Source organism: Thunnus thynnus, chromosome 14, assembly GCF_963924715.1.
Source record: "Thunnus thynnus chromosome 14, fThuThy2.1, whole genome shotgun sequence".
Taxonomy (NCBI): Eukaryota; Metazoa; Chordata; class Actinopteri; order Scombriformes; family Scombridae; genus Thunnus; species Thunnus thynnus.
Genome location: NC_089530.1, coordinates 4617665 through 4644537, shown reverse-complemented (window position 1 = coordinate 4644537; position 26873 = coordinate 4617665). Strand labels below are relative to the sequence as shown.

General features: G+C 38.9%; 1 protein-coding gene and 1 long non-coding RNA gene across 20 annotated transcripts in view; one reads left to right on the top strand and one right to left on the bottom strand.

The window, feature by feature from the left end:
* Positions 1–7289, bottom strand: part of LOC137196639 (uncharacterized) — a 38895-nt gene extending 31606 nt beyond the window's left edge. For all 6 annotated transcript variants that reach the window (XR_010931285.1, XR_010931282.1, XR_010931280.1 and 3 more), the window contains exons 1-3: positions 7196–7289; positions 6690–6760; positions 45–171 (exon numbers count right to left, since the gene is read on the bottom strand). This is a non-coding gene — a long non-coding RNA (uncharacterized lncRNA). The remainder of the gene's footprint in view (positions 1–44; positions 172–6689; positions 6761–7195) is intronic.
* LOC137196633 (regulating synaptic membrane exocytosis protein 1-like) overlaps positions 1–26873 on the top strand; it is a 275917-nt gene that overhangs the window by 213172 nt on the left and 35872 nt on the right. For 11 of the 14 annotated variants that reach the window (XM_067609374.1, XM_067609373.1, XM_067609372.1 and 8 more), the window contains exons 5-9: positions 14269–14540; positions 16919–17616; positions 24869–24909; positions 26109–26222; positions 26385–26484. The exons of 1 other annotated variant lie outside the window; for it this stretch is intronic. In XM_067609374.1, coding sequence (XP_067465475.1) covers positions 14269–14540; positions 16919–17616; positions 24869–24909; positions 26109–26222; positions 26385–26484 — 1225 coding nt within the window. Of the gene's footprint in view, positions 1–6783; positions 6874–7619; positions 7696–9727; positions 9812–14268; positions 14541–16918; positions 17617–24868; positions 24910–26108; positions 26223–26384; positions 26485–26873 lie in introns of those variants that run through there. 2 more of the 14 variants (XM_067609380.1, XM_067609381.1) reach the window with 2 other exon arrangements.

Genomic DNA, 26873 nt, shown 5'->3' with positions numbered 1-26873 from the left:
CCACTCCCCTCCCCTCCCTTGGGGATATGTGGGATTTGTCTCACCTGTTAGGCAGCAGGCGTTCGGTGTGTTTTTGCTCGATCCGAGGCGATAGCAGGAAGTGTAATGGTGCCTGGCAGTGTTACATGACAATATGTCAAGTTTAGTGCACACTGGCTGTCGAGCTGCTGGCTGGAGAGATGGAAACAGACAGTGACATGCGCTGCTTTCACAATGACAACAAAAACATGACAGTTCATACTTTCGAACTCTGTTTAAAAGGTGTCAGATCTGATTGATGTTTTCTGGAGACTTTGAATGCTTGATCTTGAATTTTCATGAACTATAATTAAGTGTGTAATAGTAGTGTGTAATTGAGAGTGGAACTATTTTGATAATTGATTAGTCCTTTTTAGTCATTTTTAAGAGAAAAAGGTCTCCAGTCTCTCAGATGAATATAATAATACAAATGTATATTTTCTGGTTTCTTTGGTCTTAAATGACAGTAAACAACATATCTTTGGATTGTGGACTGTTGGTTGGGACAAAACAAGACATTTGAGGATGTCACTTTGGGCTTTGGGAAACAATGATCAATGTTTTCACCATTTTCTGATATTTTATAGACAGATTAATCAATAATGAAAATAATTGTTAGTTGCAGCTCTAATTGAGAGAACAAAAAGGATCTTTTTGTTTGACATTGGCTTTCCTTTAAAGAAGTATCTCAGCATGTTGGAAAATATAATTATTTTCTTTCTGAGGAGTTAGACAAGAAGATATGACTGTCATGTCTGTACGTTAAGTACGGAGCTAGAGTCAGGACAGAGGTAGCCTAGCTTAGCTTTAAGATTGGAGGCAGTGGGAAACATCCAGTCTGGCTTTTTCTGTAGTTCAAAAATATGCCTACCAGCACCTCTAATGCTTACTAACTTAACAGAAATGTAAAACTGGCCATTTGTGGTTTTAGGAGGAGTTATGTATGTGCTAGAACTGTTTCTTTTGCAGACAACAGTGCAATGACTATGCAACAGGGCCAAGTTAACCCTTTCCCGGTGCCTCCAGTCTTTTTGCTAAGACAGACTAACCACATCCAGGCTCCATACTTTAAGGATGAGTCCTATTTTTCTTATTGTCAGAACTTTGAAAATACCAAAAACAACAATGAATTGATCCTTTACTAACAAGTATTGTCTGTATAATCCAGCCAAATGACAACATGTTGTTTTAGGGGGAGTTACATGGGCCTCCAGTCCTTGTGCTAAGCTAGGCTAATCACATCCAGCACCATATTTGTGCAGAGACATGAAAGTCCCGTCTCACTTTTGGTAAAAAAAAAAAAAAAAAAAAAAAGTGAATTAGAGTTTATTCCAAAATGTTGAACTTGTTATTTAAGTTAAGGCTGGTGCTCCTACCTAGAGTAAAAAGAAATGAGACAGAGTTACAGGACTGAATGATTTCTTACTGGCTCTCCTAAGATGGATGTGACTAACAGACGCCCCTCCTTCCTCCCGAGGGGCTGTGGTAGTGGTTGTTTATTGGCCTTACATAGATAATGAGCTTGATAACAAGGTGCTGGGATGTACCCTGAGGAGGCAGCTGACCCTCTCTGGACCCTCTGCAAGGCCACTGTTCAGATGGTCAGTGACATGTGACACGTATGTGAGTTGATACTTCTTACTGTGGAAAATAAAAAAAACATGTCTTGTGGCTGTGTTTACTAAGTTAAGGCTGCTGTTGATTTCATTTTGCATCTTTACTATTCCTCCTAGTATGATTGTTCCATATTATTTAGCATGAATACTCTTGGATTCTGAATTTCACAAACCATTTCAGTTTCTGGTACAGTAGTAGTTACAGTTACAGTGGTAACTGAAAAAGTCACAATGTTGAATTCCTAAACTGGCAGGGTAAATGCAGATTGGAAAGATGATAGAGTTAACACTTAGATCTCCCTCACCAACTGCTGTCGATGTGCCCTTGAGCGAGACACTTAACTGCCAGCTGCTCCAGTGGAGCTGCTCATTGACCTACAGTAGAAGACTGTGGTTGCACTGGATAGATTCCAGTGTGAAAATAGAGTGCACAGTACTCAGTCAGATCTCCTCAGATATATAATAGTTAAAATGCACAATGTATACAGTAATTCCATACAGTGTTTATATGCAGTAAATTGTTCTATATTCTGTATACAGAGCCAAAGTGAATACAGAACTTCCAGGTTTTGTCATGTTAAATCAGATTTTCAGTGAACACAGAGAAACTTTCCCCTTTTAGCAGATGAATGTGAAAACAACCTTCTATTGTCAAACTCTGCACATACAAGAAACAAAAAGCAAAACACATTTGTGAATGAAGGGGTGCTGTAATATTTCTGTTTTTAGCTGCGTTTGATGACCTTTGATGACACTGTTTCTGACAAGCCCAAGACATTCCTAGGTGAAACGTCACCAGTTAGACAGAAGAAGCTAGTCAAGTGGCTGCAGTAGTAGAACAGTAGCAGGAAGGGGAGAGATGAATAATGTAGGTATCTTTAGACGGCAGAAATAAGCTAAAAGGCTAATAAGTTGAAAAGATGACATTAAAAGAGAGTGTGGATGGATATCATGGATAAGGGAGAAACCAACAGTTACAATGTGTTATGTGCTTCTTTGTATGCTGACAAATTAATTGTCAATTAATTAGAATTGTTAGCGCTGTAGTACAATTTAATTTTTCCTAGAATATGGATAGTAAACCCAAGGAAAAAAATTCATCTTTTTAGAAAAATACATGAAAGACACTGTAAATGAGGGTTAGCATTGAGTGAAAGAAGGTAATGCAACAGTGGTTTGCATGAAGACATGATGACAGTAGGAAAGTATCCATAACAGCCATCGTAATCCAGGAGATACACTGGTATTTTCTTTGAGTTTTAAATATATTAGCATACCTTGGATTTTTGATATTTTCTCTTGTTTTGTAGTCACATTTAACTAATTGACTGATTAACTAGCTAACGAACTAAAACATAGTATAATCCACGAGCTAATAATTCCTGTACTGATTGTAGCCTACATTTGATAATTTTCTCTTGATTTTTTTCCAGCTAAGTTTTCACGATTTAGTAATTTAGATCCATGTTGGTTATTTGCCAAAGTGACAAAGAGATTTGTTGTACCTTTGAGCCACAGACACATTTTTCTAAATGCATTAGACTGATTGAGTTTTTTCTCTTCCCCTCTCACCAGCAGTGTCTCCTTGTGTTCATTTTTTCCCCAAAATGAGATCAGCTTTCAGTCAAAATCAGTTTTTATCAGTAGCAGTGACAGTGAAGACTTATGTTTTTTCTTCCGGTGTGCACTTAACACAAATCCAAAGCAACCTTGACTTATATGGATATAAACCACTAATTTATCTTGAGAGAAAAGGAGAAAACTGATCTGATATTGTGAACATACTCACCACTGAAGAGTATGCATTGGGAATTGTTCACCCGTTTCACATAGTGTACAGTCTGTGGTTACACAAATGGCCTTCTCTCTCCAGGAAACAAACATCCAGCTATGCAAACTCCCAAGATTTCACCGCTGGATTATTCATTTTTACACTGTATCACACACACACAAGCACACAAACGCACTGTATACACATGAGCAATGATGCACACATGCAGATACAGACTCCTGCTCCTCGACAGACACAAGTACACTCACACACAGATGGACACGCAGACACACACGCAGATGCAGCAGGACGCAAAACAAACACACACAGGGGTTTGGTGTCCTAGTTTCCATCTGTGGAGAAGCTATTCTCTCTCTCTGGCGCTCTCCTTCACTCACAAACTCATCTCAGGGGGGGTCTTACTGTGGTCATGTGACACACTGCTGCTGCTGTTGCAGTGTGTGTGTGTATGTGGATAAGAGCAGGCATTTATATCTGCATGTGTGCATCGCTGTTCATGTGCGTATATTTGATTGTGTGTATGCAGTAGGCTTTTATGTGAGTAGGCGCCTGTATGTATGTCCATCCTTTTCGTGTGTGTGTGTGTGTGTGTGTGAGTGTGTGTGTGTCAGCTTGCTGTCAGGCTGCTCTCTGCCTGCCTACGGTTCTTCCTCTCCGGCGCTTGTTTCACCATCAGAGTGTGATCTAATACAGGGATTACTATGGGATTAAGTGAGTCTCTTATAAAATAACAGCTCACCGCTCCATATCTCCACAATACTGGCCATTTGTTCTGCGGTATCAACACAGTCTAACAACGTCTTACAAAGGTGAAACACAATAACTGCTTCAGCAGGGAGTGAATTGTGCCTAGAAGGGAATAGACCAACTGGACAATTGACCAGTGAGACAGTCGACCAAAAACACAACCTTTAAGTCAACCAGCAAATTTCACTTGTTTCCCTTTTTTTGGTACCTAAACTAATTTTATTCTGTTATCAGAATTGATTAAATTGATTTCATTGATTAAATCAGAAATGGCGAACCTATCAGCCATGAGCAGAAGAACTAAATTTTGATGTTTTCTTTGTGCTTATTTTGTTCTCTAGAATATTTGTTTTAATAGCTTGCAGGTGAGATAGTTAAATATTAAGAAATAACATAATTTTTGTTAATTGTGGAATACTACAGCACACTTCAGAAAATGAAAGCTATGAAAGGGAGGGGGTGTTCAAATAATTTAAGTGGTGGCCACAATCTTGGTGTGTGACTCTACAGTACAGACATACAATAGATTTGTAGTTGAAAAGATGCATATATACAGACATACTATGCATGCAAAAAACAAAAATGATTATGTTTTATGATGCAATCTAATTGGTACAAGTATGAAACACAAGCAAGACAAACAGAACATGAATGTAACATTAGATAATGCTCAGATACCTCATTGTTGTACTGTACAATATCAAGGAAAGTTAGATATTTCATTGAAAAACTCTGATAAACCAAACTGTAGAATACAGCATATTCAAGCATCTAGCAGCTAAAGAGACAGATATTTGTCTCAGGAGTTGGTGGAGACCAAAACAGAACTCAAAGGAGGGTGAATATTACACTCACATGCATCAGGTGGCCATCTTCAAATGAATGCTATTTGCTGGATGTGTAAATAAGCAACTGTTTGCTAACAGGTTCCCCATATCAACTTTATAAAGTAATAGATATGTCAAGATGATAAGCCACTGTTGTTTTTACAGCTTGTTTCTGCTGCCCCCAAGTGGCCAAAACAAGTAAAAGCAGGTTTAAGCTTTGAAATCATGCAACCTTTGTCAGAGCATACAACACAGACAATGCACTGTAGGCGATTGCATTGTAGGATGAATACTGTATATTATGCTTCCCTTCTTTTTAACATCCACATTGCATGCCAAACATCTGTACACAACCTTTTGTGGAGCTTAGTAGAACATGTGTTCCATGATTTGATGGCCAGATTAATGTTGTCTCCATCATAGATTGTTTTTTATTAAAATGCTTTTTGCACATACATCATGCTTACTCCATGATGTTTAAATTTTATTTATAACAATACAGTTGCCAAGAGGAGAGTTTATAACATGTATGCTGTGATTTATTTAGATCAGTTATATCTTCAGAATCATAATAATAATCAGTCCCACTCAGTCAGTCCCATTAATTATTTCACTGGACAATATACAGCTACTATTACTACTATGATTATTTAAAATATTATTATGATTATTAATACAAGTGACAATTATGAGCAGAAAACAAAATATGATGCAGTACTATACAAATACCACTGAAAAAGGTTATGTCTTAGGAACACTATAGTAAAATACTATCTTTATCCATATACAAGTATACATTTGGGATGAAATATGGTTTCCCAGGAGCCTATGGTGCAACAGTTAAACAGGTAGAGAGTGCAAGACATAAAATACACGACATAAAACATAAGAGCATAAACTGAACAAATCTAAACTGTAACTGTAAAACAAGACACTAGTGCAAAGGCATATATATATTTAAAAAATATTAGCTTATATGGAAATACAAACTCTAAATCAGTGTCTGGATGTTGGCTACTCAATCATAAAGTCACCATACTACCATAAACACATTTTAAGAATATTAATATTAACATTTTAAAATTAAAAAATATATTTAATATAAAAAAAATGTCATCCTTGTCATCAGCCAGAAGGGTCTAATTGTAGTCATGCAGACTTAGACGAAACCTCAACTTCACTATACAACAGCCCATCCCAAAAACTGGAAACAGATTTGTGTATCAGAGCTTTGTTTTTTCTTCTTTCATCTCTCATTAATCATCTCACGACCCCTCAGATTTATCTGGAGACCCTTTGGAGGAGCCTGACCCCTAGGTTGGGAACTAATGGACTAAATAGATGCTACAACAGTAGCATGCTACTTACACACTGATGCTTCAGTATTAATAATCTAATGATGTCATATATAATAATATATCAGTCAGAGGGACCAAACCACTTCTTTTACTGCAATAATTTAACTACATCAAGCTGATAATACTTATGTACTTTGGTAGGATTTTTCATGCAGGACTTTTACTAATTAACTATTTTTACAATGCTGTGTTGGTAGTTTTACTTAGGTAAAGGATCTGAACTTCCACCACTAACCCTCACCGTCTCACTGCTCATGGCTAAACCTAACCAAGTGCAACGTGTAGTAAAATGGGTGTGCCAAGTAGATACTCAGGCTGCAGGTAGACTTACTTGGAAGAAGAGCGGGACAGGTTCTTTCGTTGAAAATGTCGGGCAGACGATTCAGTGAGTCGTGGCTTCTGCTGGATAAAACACATGAAACCCCCACATGAGATGAATATTACGCTGTCAGCACCACTGACTGGCTGTTTCCAGGTAACACCGTCGTGCCAGTGCGGGAGATAGATAGATAGAAGTAAGCGCGGCCACACAATTACAAACATTTTTATTAATGGAGAGTACGCCCGCAAAAGCACGAAGAACCAATCTTTTGTCTAAACTGCACCACATCAGACCAACAACATGACATTTATAAGCCGTTATTCTACTTTCTGTCGTCAAATTTGACGTTAGCATGTTTGTATGTGTGGAGGTTATTAGCTTTAGCTGTAGCGTTAGCTAAACGCAAACGACGCCCCTGACCGTTCCTTGCGTAGTTTTTTTGTGTCAGCCATTACGCTTACACACTTTTACATATGTTTGACACCTAGACTGTATAAAAATGTGGACATAGTTACCGGGACGTCATCCGTTGGTTTCTGAAGAGCTTTTGAAGCTCAAAGTGAACCGCTCTGGCCGTCGCCATATTGGCAGTGCATGATGCTGCCTAACTCCCAGCCAATCAAAAATGGGCAAACAGGCGGGCCGAATGGCTGAAACAAGCCACCTAGCGGCTGGCGGACCTGTCACTCAAAGCAGCCATGTCCTTCATTATGCATAACTTTACGGTTTATAAAATTTAAACGGGTGAAAAAAATTGACCCCCGTACAGTTGTCATGAAAGGGGAAATTAGTTATAGAGAACTAAACCGTTTTTTGTACCAGGCTGTAAACATATTTATTTCTGTTATAAAGTTGGGCATTTTAACATGGGGGTCTATGGGGATTGAGGGATTGACTCGCTTTTGGAGCCAGCCTCCAGTGGCCATTCAATGAACTGCAGTTTTTGGCACTTCCGCATTGGCTTCATTTTACAGCCCCGGAGGTTGCCGCTGAGTTTGACGCTACATAGTTTCAGGTAACTCAGCTCATGTGGTTAATGCAAAGGCGTGAGGTGTGCTTTCCACTTATGTATTATTTTGGTTTGGTGGCATAGCAAATAGGTTAAACAAAGTAGCCATTTTGGGGCTAACCAACCACCTGCTTTTCAGTCAGATAATTAACCCAGCTAACCCATAGTCTGTATATAAATATATATATATACAGTCAGTCCTAACCTAAAATGTTGTGGTTTTACTGGCATATAGGAAGAACAGAGCTACTGTCATTTCTTTTAGGTGTAACTAAATCAGTGCCACTGCAAACTCTGCATCCTCTGTATGACCTGTAGAATATATCTCCAATCGAAACAATATCTCACCATGAAATAGCATTCACTTAGCAATAGTAAATATCCTTGTATTGCATGTTGGAAGCACGCAGGTCCTGTCTGCAGTGTCTAAAATCTCACAACTCAACGTGTATTGTCAATGTATGACAAATGCAAAATTTTGGTTACATTTCTGCAATTTAATTACCTACAATATGTTGATAATAATGAAATGCACAAAATGTACCCTGCCAGTTTGACTCTTCTGGCATATAACAATTTAAAAAAAGGGTTATTCTAATTTATAGCAACCCAAGGTGAGCCTTAAAGATAATTTAAATGTTTAATCAGACATGTGGTTAGAATAGTCAGGTGTGCATCCACCTGTACAAAACCTCAATGTGGTAGGTGCTGGATATTCAGAGAAATCAGTGAGTATACAATAGAGAACTACCCAAACAGTGGAATAAGAGCTTCCTTAATCTTTAATTAGTGATGTCTCAACACAACACAGATCCTCCTCAGACAAAAAAATAAATGTGGAGGAACTACAGTATTTAACTAAATGACTAGTGACATCACATTCATATGTGCCAGAGCATCCTTATTACAAGATTAATGAAAAATCTGTGTATGAATATACACAAAAAATCAAATAAAATATTTATTTGATTTTATTTAGAAAGTGGGATGAATTAGTTAACTAGACACCACGGGGCAACAATAAAAAAAATAGAAAACATAATAATAATAGATGTCATATATGCAGAACTGTATATAAACACTGCTTTTTCTAACTAAATATTTAAATTAAATTATATTTCTTTAGAAAAAAACAGTGTTAAATTCTGACCAGCTGCAGAGCCTCTTAGTTAACTTGATAATCTGACTGAGTGTCTGTTTCGTTTTTACTTCATTATTGTCCTCTATTTGCACTAAAATAACTAATAAGATTGGAGACGCGGGCAGTAATTCAGTAGTCTGGAGCCAGGCTCCCTCTTTGTAGTAGCACGTGTACTGTACAAGATCTCTGTTGTTGCTGCCAGTTAGGTTATAGCAACATCAACTAAATCCCTGCCTGACTGTGTGTGCATAGTTTCAGTCAAGAGGAGAGTGGTCCTGTTGATCCAAAGGATGGAGAAATGCGGTTTTCTGCTCCTTCTTCCCCTTTGGATGTGCTTTCACCATCCAATGCTCCACACCCGTCCCCTGCAACATCTCAGTCACAGGCCTTCTTGTGGTCATCCAGCCTACCAAGTGGTACCAGGTTGTTGGGAGTATGCAGTGCAGCCACTGCAAATCTCAGAGCAGGCACCAGATGTTTTGGACGCGAGGTGCGAGGTGCCTCTGTGTCTGATGCCATATAGAAACTGCTATACCAAGTGGCACAACCAGAGAAGCTGTGCTCAGAGGGCTGAAGTTGTTGAGGAAAATCAGTAGAGTGTCACTTTTGTTAGCCTGTAGGCCTCATCCTATTTATTCTTTATTCTCAAATTTAATGTTAACACACACAATGTGCAGTATTGTAACACAGAATACTAATTTGGTGTTTACAAGAGGGGCACCTATTTCTGTTACTTTCTATCAATAGTTCCTTAAAGAGTCCACACTGTTTTTAGGAGGGTCAATTGGTTTGCACCCCATATTATTTATATATTCATTGTTGTGGTTATAAATTTTAGGTACAACTTCTATTAAGATTTCCTCTTTCATTAAATGTTGGTATCTAAATAAATTGCAGAGATGTTCTATCTGGTTGTGTATGGACTGGACTGCACAGGATGCGGATGGCTTAGTATCCAGAAGGCGCTTGAACAGAGTCTCGGTAAGATACACACACGTTGCTACATGATCTCACTATGCAGCTTGAATATACTTCCTTATGAGTGGAGAAGAATACACACTAGTACACACTAAACAACTGCATTTCACTTGAGTTTAGAGTAAATGCTTCATAACACTTTAAACTCGTATTATAACAAGTGACTGATAAGATTGGTTTTACATCCAATGCAGTTATTTGAACTGTTTAACTGTTTGAGGTTTGATGTGGGTGTTGAATTTGGTCTCATGTTATGATTGTAGCACATGTTGACTGATAAAACTTGTTGTGTAGCTACATTTCCCCACCAGTAGAAATTTACTTTGCATTAAGAAAATGGAAACTTTTCCTGCTGTTTTAATTCACCAGTAAGTTTTTTCTTCTTTCAGGAGAAACTACTATCTATTATGTATATTATTTACACAAATTGCTTGTTGATTCTGTCCAGTAGTCCAAAACATATCCAGTTATTTATTAAAGAAAAGTATCGCCATACAAAACATTCCCATTTGCAATATCATTAATATATTGACCCATAAGCATCATTTTAATGCTGTAGCAGGTTCAGGTGGTGCTACATGGTCAGAGTAGGAAAAGCACAGGTGTTACTAATAACATAACGATGGCTCCCTGTCCCTGTAAGTCATGACAGTGTGTTAGTGAGCCAGCACCCTAAAACTGAAGCAGCTAAATGGAATTCATACATAATTAATTTTATTATTTACACCTGTTCTTTCCCTACTGTGATATGTTAGAAGGTCTTCTGTGAAAAGTAACTAGTAACTATGATTGTTAAAAACTGTAAATGTAGTGGAGTATATTTCCCTCTGTGTGTTGGAGTGAAAGTACAAAGTTGCACATAATGGAAACACTCAAATTAAGTAGCTCAAAAATGTCCTTAACTACTTAAGTGAATGTAATTAAAGGTTATAGCTGAAATAAGTTGATAATTTTGATAATTAGTTGGAGTCATTTAAGAAGCAGAGGTGCCTCACACTGGATAGTTCTAGCTTCTCAAATGTGACAATATTCAGCTTTTCTCTGTTGTGTTAATGTAAGTTGAATATCTTTGGGGTTTTTGGTCTAAACAAACCAATTGTTAGTTACAGCCCTAGTTATGTTTCAGCTCCATCAAACACATACCACCTCTGATGAAGATATCATAGATTTAGCATTTGCACCAAACACTGAAAGCTTTCTTTATTAAAGTGCGCACAAATATCCATATTCTTTGAAGTAAACAGAAACATGGAACAAATTTCTAACCGTTTGTTAAAAAGCTACAAAATTTTGTGGATGCCCAAAACTCATTGAAATTGATATGTGACTACATAGCAACCGATGGCGGCTGCCTGTAAATGTATGGACAAGTAGATGAGCACTGCAGTGTCGATCTGGCAGCCGTCCACCTCATCGGTCTGGCTGCAGAAAAATCACAGATTGGTGGATGTTTTCACCAAAGCTATAACGTCCCACATGAGGCAGTGTTTTGCTTTCTTTGCTGTGTATAGTATATGTGTGTATGTATGTGTGTGTGTGTGTGTGTGTGTGTTTGAGCACACGTTTTCCCTCTCTCCCTGGTGGTGCTGGGGTGTTTGGCAGGATAAATATAGCTGCGTTGGTGTAAAGCTGTTTTCTCCTCGGCTTTTGTAGCTTTAATCAAAAGCAATCTGGAGGAGGGAGAAGTGGAAGGGAAGGGGGTGAGAGGGAGAGCGGGAAGAGGAGGAAGAGGAGGGAGGGAGGGAGCAGTGGCAAGCGAGCGAGAGAGGAAGGGTAAAAGGAAGAGGGAGGTGGGGGTGGGGGGTGGAGATGGCCGATGCCAGAGTGTTTTATTTTAGCTCTCTTTAAAGAGTCATTGGGGAGTGTTCAGGAGTAATGAGAACCCTGGTGGCTGGAGGAGAGGGACTGACTCTAACCTCCCCTCGCTCTCCTCCATCCTCTCTCTGTCTCTTTATTTCACGCCCAACCTCACGTCCTCTGTCATCGACTCTTCCTCATTCTGGCTCTGATGTCAACACAAGACTATGACGACAGCTGCGTTCACACTGCGAGGCCATCATGCTCAGCTCTGTCTTACTGGATGAATCCTCATATCTATTCTGGGATGTAACCCACATGCCTTATCAATATGAACTGGCAGAGATGTAGACGAGGCATGTGCACAGAGAAACGTACCAAAGCTTCATACATGTATGTTTTGAATGCAAAGTTCTGACTGAGCTGATGCGTCTTCTAAAATACCAGTCTAGCTGCTTGTTTGGCTTTCTTTTTAATGTTGTGTGTTATTGTCTTTTATGATAATAGTAGGTCAGGGAAAGGGCTGTAGATCAGAATTGTTAGAATCGAAATCAGCTTTATTGGCCGAGTATGTTTACGCACCCAAGGAATTTGACTCTGGTATCTAGTGGCTCTCAGTGTACTTACACACAACAATCTTCAGGAAGACAGACTTGGACATGCAGCCAAAACAAGGACAACAGTCAAACAAGATGATTAAACATAAACATATCACTGTTATGTACAAGCATGTAGGTGAATAAATAGATACATATATATAGAAACAACACATGGACCACATACAATATTGAATGGGTAATGTAATAAGTTAGTTTATATACATAAAGTAGGTGTTTATGTACAGTTAAAACAGTCTGCTTGTAATGTGTAGGTATGATGGATGTTTTAGTGTTATTGCACAGTGACTGATTTAACTGTTCTTCAGAATGACAGTTAGAATTCACTAATAAAAAAGAGAAAAAAACAAGATTTTAAGATTTAGCTCTTTCAACAAAAATAATAATGCAAATGTAGGCATACATTATCTTGTCTTCTGACAAAAAAATCTCAACTCAAGGTCCATGTACTAGCTTTCATCTCAAGGTCTCAAGATCATCACCATCTTCCTTTCATCTCAAGGTCTCTCCTCAGTGAAGTTTTTTCAAACTTGCTCAGTTGTCATGGAGAGGATTGCTTACTTGACAAATGAGCAAACTTCATCTGCTGTTAGATGCGGTTGGAAGCTTCAGTAAAAGTTTAGTGGACCTTTTAGTTAAGATTTTTTTTGTTAATCTACTGTTTTGAAGGTCAAGTATGCTTGACAGCATATCTTTTAAGTGCTGACTTGAATGTGTCCATAGTATTGAGTGTTGAAAACTGTCATGTTATTACTAGTGAATGCTGTGCCAAGGCTTGTTCACATGTTTTCTGATCAGATATTTCTTGATATAAATCATGTTTTTACATGGCTGCCTGTGCTAAGAAACATTAAATAGTGCTAGGGCTCTAGCTAACAATTATATTTCTATGAAAGAAAATAGTGCCAACACAATTTCCCCAAGCCAAAGGTTACATATTTAAATCTTTAGGTTATTATCATAGAAGATACTCGAGAAGCTGAAACCAGACAAATTTGGGTATTTTTGCTTGAAAAATGACTTGGAAAAAGGTTTAATCGATTATCAAAATCTGATACCCTAATCAGTCTTAGTGCTAAACACTGTTTTGTTTGACAAGTTTGGCCTGTTTTGTTAGATAAACATTATTAGAAACTTGTTTGATTTTTAAGTCAACACATATTGTACATAATGTAAAATCTGTTGGTTGCTTGAAATTTAATTTGTCGTCACTGTCAAAATGCGTTGATGTCAGAAACAGTATGTGTTACGTCCTAAAATGAATAAGTGTTGTGAGCAGCACTTCAGAATTGAACATAAAGGCTTGCAGTGTGAATGGAGCCAGCATGATACAGATTAAGACTGCAAACATGCGACTCTGTGCAGCTTTTTCTGTACACACTGATTATGGAACAGAATCTCACAGAAGTGTGAGGGGGAAAAAAAAGTATTTGGACACTCTCAGCTGTAGTGCGTGAACATCGCCAACGTATAGTTGGTGTGCATATGTGTGATGGGACAAATAGAAAGAAGGAAGACGGGAGATATTATTTTGGCAGCAGCTTGAGTATCCTTTCATTATCCAGTTGGCTTTGTGTTCTTCATTTGGAGGCCAAAAGCAGCCCACAGTGGAAGCCAAGCTGCTGCCTGGTATAAGTGGCGTGATGTTGATCTTAAAAAGCTCCCATAAAAGCTTTTTTCTGGACCACTCGTTGGCAGCAGTGCAGCTCTTTAGGAAGTGCATTGTTCCATTTCCTGTTTGACAGTCACAGTGATTGAAGCTGGGCCTCAGATTAGTGGTTGGCAAAGTTGCTGGCTGAAATGGTTTTCACTGGCTGCAGTAAAGAATGGCTTCTTCCTGTTGGACACATTATTGTGATACTAATGTCAGCTGTATGAATTACCCACAAAAACATAATCAGTTCTCTGTAAAGTTATGTAAATGTATGTCATATATATGTTGTTATTTAGTCTGTTTGTACAGAAACTATATGATGAAAACTCAGGTGATCTAGACTTGTCTTATCTCTCTGATTGTAATCCCTGTATATGCTTCTTTTTTTCTAGGTGATCTGGGTTTGTAATAACTGCCGGAAGCAGCAGGAGCTCCTGACCAAGCCAGGCGAGTGGTTCACTGGTCCGTCTGGGAAGCCTGCTGGCCTTGGTTCAGCTGTCAGCGAGCCATCTGTGTGCCAAACTCCTGGTGATAAGAAGCTCCGATCTCGCTCCCAAGCACCTCCGGGCTCTACCATCGCAACCCTAGACCCCAACCGACCCAGTGCACCCGGGACCACACCTGGCACCGACGCCCGGTCACGTAGCGAACCACCACGAGACACGTAAGCAATGTAGTACAGCTGAAAGACACTGTGAGGCAACGTATTTGGCAGATGTGAACAAACTGAAGAAATATTTTGTTCTTCTTTCATCATTTAGTAGACAGTATTCCGCTGTCTAATATCCAATTGTGCACAAGCATTGAAAAGAAAAAACTTCAACAACTCAAAAGTGGCTCATTCACAGCTCACCTTCAATTTTGACCCTCAAGTCTCAAGAGAAAAGACTTCACACCAATGGCTCCCTACCAGAGCATCACCGTTTCAAAGAAAGGAAAGATCTCTGTTTCCTTTAATTGAAGAATGTCTGTTGACCACTAACATTTCTGCATATCCAGTTGAAAACCTCATTGAAATGATGGCATACAGTAACACTGCCTATAAAAAAGTAGCTTGAAGACATACAGCAATGCTCACTTAATTGTTGAATGAATATATTGTAGCTAACATTACTTGCAGTTAACCAGTGCAGTTCCATAAAGTTGAGTACTCACAAGAAACAGATTGAAAAAAGAATTGTCCAAATATAAGCAGCAAAGGCTGAGATATTCAGACGTTTAGTCTTTAATATGGGTCAAGCTCCTACAAATCCCATAATGCAACCCAGTAGTGTATTTCATTAGATCCACCCTGCCTGGTTAATGCCCATGTCTCCAACCCCAGGCTTCTGCTATAAATTAGTCCGCAAGCATAATCTGGGATAACCCTGATAACATCATTGTGACATCATCAGGGTTCTGTTGTCAGACTTTAGAAAGCTCCTCCAGAGCCACAGAAGAAATTCTACATCTGTTTTCACAGCTTTAGTGGTATTCCACTGACCTTGATTGTGTAATGTGTAATTGGTGAAGTGCCCTTCTAGCATATATTCTCTCAGCTACCTGAAAGAAACATTTGCAGGCTACTAAAAGCAGTCCTTATAAACTATGTTAATATTATTTTTATCAAGTAATATCTGCAGCATTCATCAGTGGCTTCCTTTATACAGTGGTGGATTGTGCCTCTTAAACAAGCACTGTGTGTCATTGTTTCCTACGCCAACGGGTGTGTAATGGAAGAATGCATTATGTTCCACAACACTGGATAGTAGAATGTGTTTTTACTCATGGATTTCTATTAGTAGACACTGATGTAAACAATGAAATGGTAACAGTAGCAAAATCACTGGTATTTGTTAGGTAAACTATCAGTCAATAATTATGCTGTACGTTTTAAGGGAAGTAGAAGCTAAAAGCAGCCAAACCACTGTAGAATCTTGAACATTTACTCTACAACTACAATAACTCGACTAACAGTAAATAGTTTCCTTCCAGTTCTGGATGCCTATATTGTAGGCTGATGGTGTAAAAATAAGTGACAATAAAAACTGGTTGTTGCCTTTGACTTTCATGTAGTGCTGAAACAATTAGGTAATTGAAACAAAATTAATCGACAACCATTTTAATAAACTTTTCCTCACAGAAGGCACTTTTCAAACCAGACCCAGAGGATTTGCTGCTTTTATATAATTGTTCAAACAATATTTTGTGGTTTGGGTTGCTGGTTGGATAAAACAAGCAATCTGAAAATGTCACTTTGGCCCGTGCAAACTTGTGATTGACTATAGTGGCATGACCCTAGAGATGGCAATATCGGTCAAAATATGGTATCTCTGTAATTTTTTGATGGCTTTCCATTAATTGTCCCCAGAGGATGAGTGAGGTATACATTATTGTTTTGAATTAAATGTCTCGACAACTATTTTAGTTTTCCAATACTTTGGCTTATGACCAAATACCTGCAAAACTACTCACACCAGCTGCAGCAGTACTTTTTATTTAGTATTAGTTAGGAACTATTAGCATGCTAAATTGCCAAACTGAAATGGAAACATGGTAAACATTATACCTGCTGAATATCAGTATGTTAACTTTATCATTGGGTACATGTTAGGATGCTGACATTAGCATTTAGTTTAAAGCTGTACAACCTCACAGAACTGTTAGCCTGGCTGTGGACTCATTGTCTCGTTCATCAAAAAGTCTATGGATTTTTTAACAATGACAATAATTAGTCGCAGCTTGACTCTCATGGCAGTGTAGAAGAACTGAATATTGAGTGAACAAAAGATTGTACCTTCAGCTTTTACTTAGCATTAGCTAAAAATGAAAGTTGTGGGATCATTCACACTAAAATAATATGTCTAATTTGGGGTAAACCAGGTCTCTAAACTGGTTTTTCCAGTGAGGGTAATCTTGTGCAGAGTACAACAACAATTCTTTGAGCATTTACATGAAGCATTCAGTGATGTTCTACTGTACATGTTTGAAGCACCGTCTCTGTCAACTGTCCCCTATATTATTGTCTTTCCCTCTCCATCCACATATTGATTGTCCCCCCAGGAGAAATGGACGGGGAGGCGGAGCAGCTGGTCGGGGAGAGCGCAGGCCAGGTCAGCCCAGACTGCAGACCCAAGTCTCCATGGACCGGGAACTCCGAGGCGAGTCCAGGGAGCGTAGGGAAAGCCGGCGGCTGACAAAGGGACGCTCTTTGGAGCACGATCCTGTGGGAGGAGGTGGCGGGGTGAGACGGACAGAAGAGGGGGGCTACCACCACATGGACCACATCGCTGGCCCCCCTCGCCAAGCAGGGCCGGTCCCTCCTGGAGGCCGGGGCCACCCTGTGTCAGGGCAGGGTCATGGCACGGGCGTAGTGGGGGAGGTGGGCGATGGCGTTCGGCCTGGGCAGAGGACGGTGGGTGGGGTTGGTGGGCTGCATGAACACACCCCTGCGCAGCAAGTCCCTCCCCCTGAACTCAGAGAGCCTCCGGGTTCGGGTCCTGGATCAGTCCCAGGCCAGGGACCCGTAGTGAGACGGACCAAACGGGAGAAGGCTGAGAGCATGCTGCGCAACGATTCGCTAAGCTCTGACCAATCGGAATCTCTGCGACCACCGCCGCCGAGACCCTACAAGCCGAAGCGAGGGCTGGGGGCCGGAGGGAAGAGGCAAACCAGCGTCAGCAGTTCAGAGGAGGAGGGAGGGACCACGCCTGAGTACAGCAGCTGCGAGGATGCTGAGATCGAAAGTGTCAGTGAGAGAGGTGAGAGACATATCAATCATCAGGCTGTGCTCGTAAAAAAAAAACTGTTGTTGATCTCAGCGAGGCAGAGTATGAAGAGTATTGACCTCTGTCTGTTCAATTCATTTGTTTGTTCATCCATCACGCAAGATATCTGAGGCAATTTGACTTTACAAAATATGAGGGAATGAGCCGTCTCACTACTGCTTTATGGCAGTTTCATAATTATACTTATTGGGCCGAGAAGGTTCTTACAACCACAAGTCAACACTAAAAATCTGTGTAATGTCTCTCACATCACAAGTTCAAATGTCATGAAATCTGCTCGTTCCTTGCTTATAGACTATTGCTGAAATGAGATGTTTGGGTTGATCATGGTCACCAGTTGCCCCTCTGATAGATGAAGGTAGCCTGTGTGAATGTGGAAGTTACTCATTCTCAGAAAAGTAGTGTTCAACTTATTACAGGCTTTGAAAAAATGTAATATTAATTCACAGACAGGCTGGTTGATCTTTAGGGACACTTGTACAGAACCTTGTGGACTCTGTTAAAAGTTAATGTTTTTTAGATTATAACCGTTATTATTATTTAATGGCATTTTGCTGACCATATTTCAAGAAGTTCTACAGGATCTCTTGGATACATTTATTGACATTATAGTGTCATTCCATGTGTAAACAATGAGATGCTACAGCAATAATGGCAGCTTGTTTACTTCCGCATACAGCCTGTTTATAGGACCATCATACTCACTTTGAAGGTGGCTGTAAAATGTGTCTGGTTTTGTTCTTAGTTGTGATGATCAGGTTGAATTCATACCATCACTGATTAATGACAGGAGTAATCAAACTGCACAGACCTCTGTGATGCAATAGTTCAGTGTGGATATATTTAGCATGTATCATACCAAACAAGGAGATACAATATACTGAACAAGCTAATGCTAATAGATTAGCTACAGCACAGGAGTTGTTAATGATGGCTCTGCCTCAGCAGTTGAATTAATTAGATCTTTAGGATGAGGGACATGAAAAAACACACATCTCTATATAAAATGTACAATTCTTGAGCCATTTACAAACCTCTTCAACCAGGACTATGAGCGGTAATATTCATTTAAATGAATAATGATATAATGTAATTTATTCCACTCACTTAAATTGCAATAGTTCACTCACTTAAACAATGAATGACTAGATCAGACAGGAATACTGTATATAAGCTCTCTTGTCTTAAGGTATGAGGCACTGTATTTTCGGTATGTGTGTGTATGTGTGTGTGTTTGACACTCGCACACTATTATGGGATGTGAATGTAAGAAGTGGAGTGAGCTGTTAAGTCTCAGGCTGCCGTCTTCATTCAGACTTTGTGAATTTGGAGGCCCGTCATTAACTCTCTGTATTCAGTGGTCAGATCAGGTAAGGCTGCACTGATATAACCTACTGATTTAAAGAAAAACTTCCCATTTTTAATCCTGTTGTATGGAGTGTCATATTACTGAAGTAATATACACCAAACTACTTGAGAACATTAGCATCTTTTCAATTTTGTAAATGTAGCATTTTGCATCTATTGTCTGGTGTTTTTTTTGCAGAAACAGTGCAGCTCTTACAACATTTCTAACTTCTGCAGTGCGCCATAGCCAGCAGTCTGAATGTCAAAGTGAGCAGCTACGCAGTATACCAGTGTGCATGTTAACAAGTGTGTGTGATCCTGTGTGCGTGTCTGAATGTTTTCCTGTGTGTCATATTATATTGTTTTCAGCTTGGCCCTTAGGGGGGGGACAACCCCACACTGAGCGTACGTGTGTGCGTGTTAGTGTGTCTGCGACGGGGCAGTTTGACCCCGTTTGATCCCAGTGTCGACCTTGTGTGGCCTTGCATTGCCAGCTATGTCCCCAAGCCTGAGAACACACTTCTGTTTACACTCTAAGCTTGTCATGTCCAAGCTGGGTTATGTCGCTTCACTGCTAACCATTCCAAGGCACTCGGGCTTGCTGCTATGTATCCAAAAGTGCTATAAAAAAATTCTAAACTATTATTATAAGGGGCAGAGTAGTATTCTAATATTCTTTTATTTCAAGGCCTAGTAGCAGCCTTTAACCAGTAAGTAGGGCTCTTGACTAGAGGTGGGTAGTAATTTTTTTTTTATGTTGTCCTTTCCTAGTAATAAGTTGATAATGGAAAAGTCAAACAATTTTATATTGACTGGGTGAAAGCATTCCTACATGTTGTTGAAAACCTGTAAAAAAAACATGAAAGGTAGCATAGTCTTACCTAAGCATGGCTCTTGGGAATGCAGTGTTGGTCAGTTGGTCTACCACTTTATTGATATTTCAATAGCTATTAGGTGAATTATGATGGAATTTGGTAATGAGATTCATGTTCTCCACAGGATAAACTGTAATATCATTGGTTACCCCCTGACTTTTCATCTAGAACCATCACCAGGTCAAAATAAGATCAAATACCTGTAAAACTAATGGCTTGATTCAGACACGGCAGCATCACGTTCTGGCTAAGTCACAGCAAATACATCCATACAAGTTCGAGTTGGAATCCGATCCCAAATATGAGAGTGGACAATGTAAACAATACATGGAATAAAATTAGTAACAACATTAGCAACAAAGGCTATGGAACAAACAGCTGTTTATGGGCATGTCTGATGAGCCAATGTCAGCTCCATCACAAACCAAGTGTTCAGGCTTTTGACTTGCAGGGAGTATTCCTACATATGTTCACCTCTTTGACCATGTTTAGCATAGACATCCAGTCAAAAATAGTCAAAAATATTGTGAAATTTGATTTTGTGACTGTGGCTGAGCCATGGCTTCGTATTGGTTAGTACAACATGGCTAAATTCTAAAAAATCATCATCACTACTGGTACTAGTAGTGCAGTTCATGTAGCTGAATGTTGCACGCTTAATGGTGATACTGTCATTATTGTCATCAGTACATGTGAAGCAAAGGGAAGAATGTTCTGTTTTAACCACCTAAACCCAGTTTACTCTTCATTTTTTTTACAACATGAAACTCAAATTAAACTTTTTAGGTGACTTTGCCCTTGATGATATAGTAGCAAAAGTTCCATGAAAATAAAACAATGCTCAAATGAGGAAAGATTATGTACTACAAATAGAATCACCACTTCAGGACAGGCCCTGTAGTTTTCCAATTTTACCTAATAATAACAATGACAGTATTTAACAAACATACTACATCTGACTGTAGCCAGCTCCTGCTACATAAAAGCTGCACTTTCCCAGGATGTTAACATCGATAAAGTGTGGTTTGTTCAGAGGAAGAAGAGGGTGCATGCAGAACCCAGACCAGGCGCTTTGACATCGATCAAGTGGAGGTTTAGGATGAGAGTGTTTTGTCAGACCAGGTTTTAAACACACCGGCATGGCAGCGAGACACTGCTTCCTTTTTTAGCTCGAGCCTGAGACCGGGTCAGCTCTAAGATGTGGTTGCTGGCAGCCAAGAAGAGTCCAGGCATGTAAATCATTGTAAGATCAGAGCAGAAACACACACACACACACACACACACACACACACACACACACACACACACTCAAATATACAGTCAGTCACATACATACAGTAGATCCTATTATGATTAAGATGCTAATGTTAGCATGCTAAAAGCTCACAGTGATAATGTTAGTATGTTGATGTTCAGCAGGTGTGATGTTTACCATCTTAATTTACAGCATCTACACCAGTTAATGATGCATGTATAGAGGACATGGAAATAAGGAGCAGCTGTTTATGTATTGTGGGGTAGAGCTAGTTAGCCGTAGTATTATTGTACAGTATTATAAATATAAAATGTATTAAATTGTTATTCATACATAACCCTGTTTAGATGTATATAAAAATACTATATAGATTTATGATTTTTTGTCTGTGTATTCATGTAATAGGTTCACTTTTACAAGAGAAGAGGGTTTTAGCATGAGGACTAACTGATGAGTTTGGCGAACATATCGCTAATTTGCTTTTCCAAACCAAAAAAAGAGAAAAACAGACCTGCTAACATTACCCTAAACTCAAAGTGGATTTTTCAGTCCAGAATATGTGTTTTTCTAACCTAACCTGTCATCCCAAAAACTAATGTACTTAGTTAATGACATGCTGTTTAACCTTTGAAGTAATCCTGCTGTGTAGGCTAGTTAACTCGACATGCTAACATTAGCAGCTCACATTTGAGTAAATAAACACACTCTTTAACCTATTCTAACACTTTTTCGCCTGTGGTTATGGTGTTGGAAAGGTGATAAAAAACACAACCTTTCAAACTCTCTGGAAATCAAGTATGATTCTTAAAGCTCCATGCACACATTTTTAAAAGTGCTTGAGAGTTAGTTACAGCTATGATTGGACAATTGTTTTTGGGGGCAGGTGTTTAGCAAACTGTCAGTTGACCCCGTGGTGGCTTTGATCACTTCATTCAGTCCTTGTTAGTCTACAAAAACAAGTACACACACTCACCCATGTGGCCCACCCACTGTACAAAATTTTGTTCACGCTTGAGTTGTGAAACTGAGAACTCGGCTGTCTATCGTCAGAGCGTTTGCTTTAAGATTACATAATGTCACTATAAGTTGTCACAACTCATTAACCTCATAGCCTCCTGGCTCCTAGGAACGCTTGGCTCTGCTTTACTCTGTGTCATAACTGTGTCGTCGAGGTCCTGCACACATTTCAACACCGCCCCCCGGCCCATGTGTACAGAGGAGGACAGGTTTTTGGACTAAAGCAGAAGACAGAGTTGAACCACTTAAAGAATTTTGTGTAATTGTCTAAAATATCCTGCTGAACATGAATAAAAAGCACCAGTTTCTGTTGAGAGCTCCTTAAAATACAGATGATATTCAAAGAATCAACAAAGAAAATTGTCAGTAGATGTGTTTGTGTACAGCATACTGTAGCTTTTGTGTTGTTGTTGCTTCATCACCATGAACAATTGAAGTGAAACTGTGCCGTTTACCTAATTTGAAGGAGTTATATTATAAATATATGGCAAAACAATCGCAAGTCAAGGTCCCCTTTACTATCTTTTTCCATAGCTTTTAGATGTATTGCATGGTCTTCATCAGTGGATGGAGCTTGCTCAGTTGTCATGCAAATGGATCTGTTGATTTGCTCTGTGTCTGTTATTCTAGAACTTTTAGCAAGCTAGATCCATTGATGGAGACAGTTTAATATGGTTGAAAGCTTCAGAAAAAGCTAGTACTATAAATGTACCTTGAGTCTTGATTGTTTTTACTGTTTCCGAGGTTGAGAATAAACTTTCATGCTTATTTAAACATAGTTTATCAGACTTGTCGAATAAGTCTTTGAGGTATATTCATAGCAGAATAGAATTAATAGATTTGATCAAATGTATAAACTAACAGCCGGAGCTTCGATTGGCCAGCTGTTATGTGTTGGTAGGAGTTTGGTCAATCACAGCTCCCACAAATTAGTTGCGAAGAGTTTGGTTTAAAAGCCTTTTTAAAATTAATCAATCATTAATTCATTATTTGAAGAACAAATATGAACTATTAGAATTATTAATTGTCTCATTTAATGATCTTTTTATTATTTTCTTTACTTTGATAATCATTGATAGTCATTTAAATGCAAATTTAATCAAGTTATAATAGCTTTTATGATCGCAATTTTCCAAACATAGCTCAACAACTGTCACTTGGCATGGCAGGTCTTTTAAGCTTTTGATTTCTCCACATGCTGAAGTGGTGTGCATGGAGCAATACTCAACATAAAGTTTGTGTTGCGTTTTTTTTTTTTTTTTTTGCCTCTTCAATATTAAAAACAAAAAACAAAAGCGTAAGGAATGGATTAAACTGTGTGTTCGTATGCTCTAACATAATCTGCTAATGTTAGCATGTCCAGCTAACTAGCTTATTACTTACAGTAGTAACGTAAGTGACCTACTTTTACTTCCAAAGCCAAGCAGCATATCATTTGTCACTATCATCATTATCAGTTTTTGAAAGCTTACAAGTTTTAAATATATCCCAGTTCAGGACTGGAACATCCACTGTGTAGTATTCCTGCACTTATACTCCAGTTGTTACCCAAGATAGCCAAACATTTGCCAAACACATCGGTTAGACATCGTCCTCAAAGCCTTTTCTACTGTAACATGAAAAGTGAAACACACAGTTTGAAAATCCAAACAATAAAGTACCAGACTCATAACCATCATACCTCTCTATGACTTGTTTATGTATGTCTTCCTCGAAGCTAAGCATCCAAACAAGGCCGTCCAAAGCTCTGACTTTTAGCCTCAGTCTTTTAGCGTGATATCATGTATGTAGCTATCAAGTGCACATTGAAGACCCTTTTACAGAGTTCTAGCTTCAAAACGAGTCAACCTGACACAAAGTTTTCAACCCACTCATGGCGCTAACAATAATTAGCTAGCTAGCTATCAATGATAAAATACTAGTGTTATGTCCTTTGTACTGTGTGTTTATGTGCACAGTTGACAAAATTGATGGTTGCCAGCAAAACCAATGGTTGCTGGCTAGAAATAAGAAGCCTGCTTTTGTCTAAATTACAGTCCCATTGTTTCAAAAATCAGCAAGAATTTTTAGTGGTGAATCAGACACTCTATTGCTGTAAACTGCGTATGTGCAGTGCAACAACTAAAAGCTTGGCGGGGCTTAGTGCATGGTCAATTATTTCTTTGGCACACTAATGCCTCCATACTTATAAGGAAAAGAACAGAAAATAATTATTTTTGTGCTTTTCTGCAATTATAATATACTTTTGGTCATGTTTTTGGATTTCATGATTTGTAATGGCCATCAATTTGTGGTTGTAATTTGCCAATGTTTTTATTTAGCCTTACATCACTGCATTACCCCTGGAGTAAATCTACAACATCTAATCTGTAAAATATCTGGGGGGGATTTATAGCATTTTAAAAGGCTTAGCTGTCCTTTGGTATCATCACTGCCTCGGCGGACTACTTTGAGGCCTGCTACTGCGGTGATAAATTTCTAATTCTAGCCCAGGCCTGAATATTCAATAAACTTAACCCTCTCCACTGTAAACAAATACCTTCTGAAGAGCCCCCAAATTTGGCAGAGCTGTGTATGAGAGAACTCAGGCTGGTATGTGCTGTGTATACAGTTTCAGTTATATCTGTGTGTGTGCGTGGGTGTGTGTGTGTGTGTGTACAACAGGGATACGAAGGAGGTCATCGTCTCTTCTACATTCACAGTATCTGAGCTGGTCTCTTTTCTCTTGCAGGCGACTGGGAGTGCTACCCACATGACCCCACTGTATGGCATGTAAGTAACTTTAAAAAAAAAAAAAAATGTATTTCATATTCCGCTCGCAAGTTTTCAAATTAGCGTGAAGTTTTTTTCTTAACATTTTAAAGGAGATATATCATCATGTTATGACTCTTCAATTTGTGTGTCCTGTACTTTTCTTTGCATCCTTTGTGGATGAATTTAGTCTTTCTGTTTTTTTCTTAAAAACAATCAGCTATCAATGCCAATTCTAACTTCACTGTTGTTTTTATATTTATTTGAAAGAATCCATTAATGTAAAACACATGACTTTGTGTACCGAAAGATTTTTCCCATGAAATACCTACCAGACCCTGGGTGTTTACAGTAAAGGATTTATGAACTTGATGTCAAAAGACTGTTGTGTTATATTAATTAGTGATAGTTGGTAGCAAACTTTAGCTAATTTAATCCTGGGAAACTCCTTCAAGTTGTTGCAACCTTTGATCCCGTGTGATCCTATTGTCATCAGATGGAGGGGAAAAAGCATCAAATCTGACTGTAAATGCATTAAGTTGTCTCTAATTCAAACCAGCTCTGGAAGTAATCACACATGAATTTGGCCATATTACCAACACAATTGAATTATGGTGCATTTTCGATCTGTAAACATATAAGACAACTACTTCAGAGGGAACAACAAGGACTCTCAATTTAGACTGGCAACATACTTATGAAAATATAAATGTAAAAGTGACTATTTCTTCAAGGTTCTATATGTAGAATTATGAGGCAATTTACATGTATTAATCGTTTTTTTATTGCCAATGAGTGAATGGGTAGTAATGTAACACAAAAACTGAGACCTTCCCCGACTTTCTCGGTTGTCTGTAACAGCCTGTGGACTGATTTCTATGTGAAGGACCCGGGCTGGATTTTCTGCGGAATCCAATTTTCCAATCCAATGGAAGTAACGTTTTTGCGTGCTCCCAATTGCCTTGCCTCTCTTCTGCTAACATCGACGACGCCAGGATGTTGACTACAGCTCATTTATTGGCCACATATGTCACTGATGATGAGGAATTTCTGATTCCTACATATAGAACCTTTAAGTTGTAGCTCATTGTTTTGTATTTCTTTGGTTCCTTTGGATTCATGCACACATGCTTTTGAATTTGTGTATATATTAGCATATACATTATATACATATGTCTTCTGAAAGTCAGTGTGCATCTATCTGCCCTCTCCTGTTTCAGCATCCGGTAACCTGGCAGCCATCCAAGGAGGGAGACCATCTGATTGGACGAATCACCCTCAGCAAGAGGAGCGCCACCATGCCTAAAGAAGCCGGGGCTCTGCTGGGGTTAAAGGTCAGAGTGGGGTTGGAGAACACACACGCACACATAGAAAAATGTATAGTTTTACAGTCATTTCAAATGGGTGTCAGTCAGTGTTGTCTACCTCTGATATGACGGATACACACAACTTTTTTTGGAGAACTCACATCTCTCTCTCTATCTCCCTCTCTGTAGGTGGTGGGAGGCAGAATAACAGAGTCAGGGAGATTAGGTGCCTTCATCACTAAAGTCAAGAAGGGAAGCCTGGCTGACGTGGTGGGACATCTGAGAGCAGGTAGACTAAACCATCACACCCATCACACTATTTGCAGGTCCTCACAAAGACTGGAAAAACCATAATGATCTTAAAGTAATCTTATTTAGCAATAAAGAATTGTAGATATTTAAGGTCTCTCTCACCATGTTTCTTTATGCTGCATGCTAAATCTTAGGAGAACCCTCTCTGAATTTTTAATGAATACAGTTTGACTTGATGTCTCTTAAAAAAGCGTTTAATTTTTCTTATTGTCACAGCTAAAAACAAGACTAGAAACCAACAATGAATTTATCCTACTAGCCAAAGCTGGATATACAGTGCAGTATCTTATTCCTCTGTGCCATCAAGCTCCATTGTTATCCAACATATTCTTAAAAACACAATAAAGAGCCACATGGTTGCATGTT